General features: G+C 39.7%; 1 protein-coding gene across 1 annotated transcript in view; it reads left to right on the top strand.

Annotated features, from left to right (window-relative positions):
- The window catches only part of LOC105300086 (peroxidasin-like protein), a 519,573-nt gene that overhangs the window by 410,475 nt on the left and 106,201 nt on the right, over positions 1-2,897 (top strand). Inside the window, 4 exon segments of the mRNA XM_023537816.1 lie at positions 734-1,543; positions 1,645-1,720; positions 1,722-1,770; positions 1,773-1,906. Coding sequence (XP_023393584.1) covers positions 734-1,543; positions 1,645-1,720; positions 1,722-1,770; positions 1,773-1,906 — 1,069 coding nt within the window.

The following is a 2,897-nucleotide window of genomic DNA, read 5'->3' as shown; positions in this document are numbered from 1 at the left end:
CCACAGGAGCAGCTTGCCCTTAAAGTGAACTCAGTAACCATGTCTTGGTATATAGGAATATTATTGTATCTGTCTAAGATTAAGATATCCCAGGGTCCAGCCAGAGACAGGCTAACACAGATAAAAGTCAAATAGTCCTGATATCATTAGCCAGTTCCTGATGATTAAATAGATAATGACTCTCAGCATGCAAGTCTTAGTGAATAATTCTTTGCACATTTGAGATAATGCTGCAATTTTAATCTCTGTTAAATGAGTGTCTCCAAGGCACAGTTGGCAGCTTGTGGTAGTTTAAAAGTTACTGCTTAATCCTGTCATATCAAGTATCTTTTAGTTAATAGTCACATCCCACATCAGCACACCTTAGATTCTGTCTTCTAGGAGAAAAAAAAAAATCTACAAAGAATAATTCTAAAATGGAAAAAAAAAATGATTTACAGTCCTGTGATGAGGATGAACAAATCCTTACCAACATTATATTGGTAAAGTCACAGAACATGTCTCTTCTTCCTTTGTGTTCATTCTAGCAGTTAGTCATTGATCATAACATAGATATCACTGAGCAATTCCACTATCTTTGGAAACCGTTATAACTATCTTTCCCCTAGTTTTATTGGAACTTTTAGTTTTGCCCTAATGAAACATTGTTGGATGTAATGATTTCTGCTCAGCCAGAGTGACCTGTTCCCCACTGCACCTAGAGTTTGAGTTTCTCCCCTCTCTCCATCTCTAGGACACTTCTCTTCGTTGTTCTGGCTGTTCTGCTTTCAGAATTCTACTGCAATGACTTGGTGTTCCCACACTACCTCAGCCTCATTGCCAGTTTATCTGGATGCAAAGTCCACAGGTATGTGCCAAACTGCTCTGACATGTGTTTCCATCGTAAGTACTGAGCCCAGGATGGAATGTGCAACAATCTGCAGCACCCCAAGTAGGGCGTGGCCACAATGGCCTTTGAGCGCATCCTGAAACCCATCTATGAGAACGGCTTCAACTTGCCCCACGAGGTTGGCCACCATGCATGGCCCAGTGGGTATCCTCTTCTGTCTAGCCTGGTCTCCACAGAGTTGGCGGCCATGGCAACTATTACCCTTGACAAGAGATACACATACATGCAGTGGGTCCGGTTTTTAGACCATGATTTACATCACATGGTGCTTGTATTAAGCATGTCTCACTTCTCTACTGGGCAGCCATACAGCTTTGTGTGCACTAATGACCCTTCATGCTTCCCCATTGTCATTCCTCACACTGACTGACACTCAGGGATCCATGCAGCATACATGTTCTTTGCTTGCTCCAGCCCTGTGTATGATATCAGCAGGACCTCCTTGGTGATGAATTCGGTGTACACTTGGGAATGGATTAACCAGCTCACAGTATTCATTGATGCCTCTAATATTTATGGGCACTCAGTGAAGGAATCCCATGTTCTCAGAGACCACTCAGAGCCCTGGGGACTCCTAAGGGTAGGCTTACCTTGGGCTTCTTTAGGAAAGTATTTCCTGCCCTTTTCTACAGGCCCACCCACTGAGTGCACAAGCAAGATAGTAACAAGTAAAATGAGAATGTTATAATAAAACTGTCTATAGGTAACACATTGATTACCCATGATGCAACTTAACTGGACTAGATATTTTATATAAGTTGGCATAATTTTACATTGGCCCTGTCTGGCGACCACAGGGCCAATGAGCAGCTGGCTCTCACAGTCATGCATAAGGCTATGGTTCTGGGAACACACCAGGGATGCTGCAGAGCTGTCTGTCCTGATAAAGGGAATGCAGACACTCTTTATCATGAAGCCAGGAAGATTGTGGGTGCTGAGCTGCAGCACATCACCTATAGCCACTGGCTGCCCAAGATCCTGGTGGTACCTGGCAAGAAGATGCTGAAGGATTACCAGGCAATCAACAGCTTTAACTGTTGCTCATGATCATCACACCTCAACACTTAAAATATTATTAAAAAGTTAAAGAATTATTTAATCATAAAATTTTGTCTGTAGTTGGCTTAATATAGAACACTAACATAAATCCCAATAGATGAAAGTACATTAATATGAAATCTTTCAGAGAAGTTCAAAATTGTTTTCAAATTATCTATATATAAAATGCCACTAGAATTTGTGCCATGCTTATGTAGAATATCAAACCGTGAAAATGTATAATATATTTAAAATAAATCTGAGTATCATACAGGTTAAATTTGAAAGATTCTACTGAAAAGAACACTGATTTTAGATTCATAGAGACTGGTTTAAATTTCTATTTTCATTTAATGCTGAGGGCTTGTAAAAAGTATTTAAAGCGTTTGAATCAGAATATCTATAAAATGAGAACATATTGCTTCCTCAGAATTGTTTAAAAATAAAATTATATAAAATATATAAAATATTTAGTCCAGTTAAGTTGCATCATGGGTAATCAATGTGTTACCTATAGACAGTTTTATTATAACATTCTCATTTTACTTGTTGGCATCATTATTATATTGCATAGCTGCTATGATCTAGCCTTGTGCTAGGCTCTGAGACGAAAGAAATAGCATCACTGTTCTGTAGAGCCTGACAGCATGCAGAGAAGGCAGGAGCTGCTGCAATCAGTATAAAAAGGGCCGTCATAGAGATGGGGATTGAACGTATAGGAACAAAGAACTCAGAAATGAAAGGTATGTGGGAGATTCACAGCAAGCTTCTGATAAAAGATGCCATTTGATCTGGTCTTGGAATTTTCTGTGTGTAATAAGTTAGATGATTCCTTGAATTCCAGGGAGAGGAATAGAAGCAGAAAATTGTGGTGTTGAATAGCAGAGAAGGAGACAGAAGGGTGTTATGGGACGGCTTTTAAAGGCCATGTGTGCCAGGCAAAAAATTTAGATTTTCATCGTGTGTTTAA

The sequence above is a fragment of the Pteropus vampyrus genome, unplaced genomic scaffold (genome assembly GCF_000151845.1).
Source record: "Pteropus vampyrus isolate Shadow unplaced genomic scaffold, Pvam_2.0 Scaffold201, whole genome shotgun sequence".
Taxonomy (NCBI): domain Eukaryota; kingdom Metazoa; phylum Chordata; class Mammalia; order Chiroptera; family Pteropodidae; genus Pteropus; species Pteropus vampyrus.
Note: the sequence above shows the minus strand (reverse complement) of the source record. Positions and strands in the feature narration are given on the sequence as shown.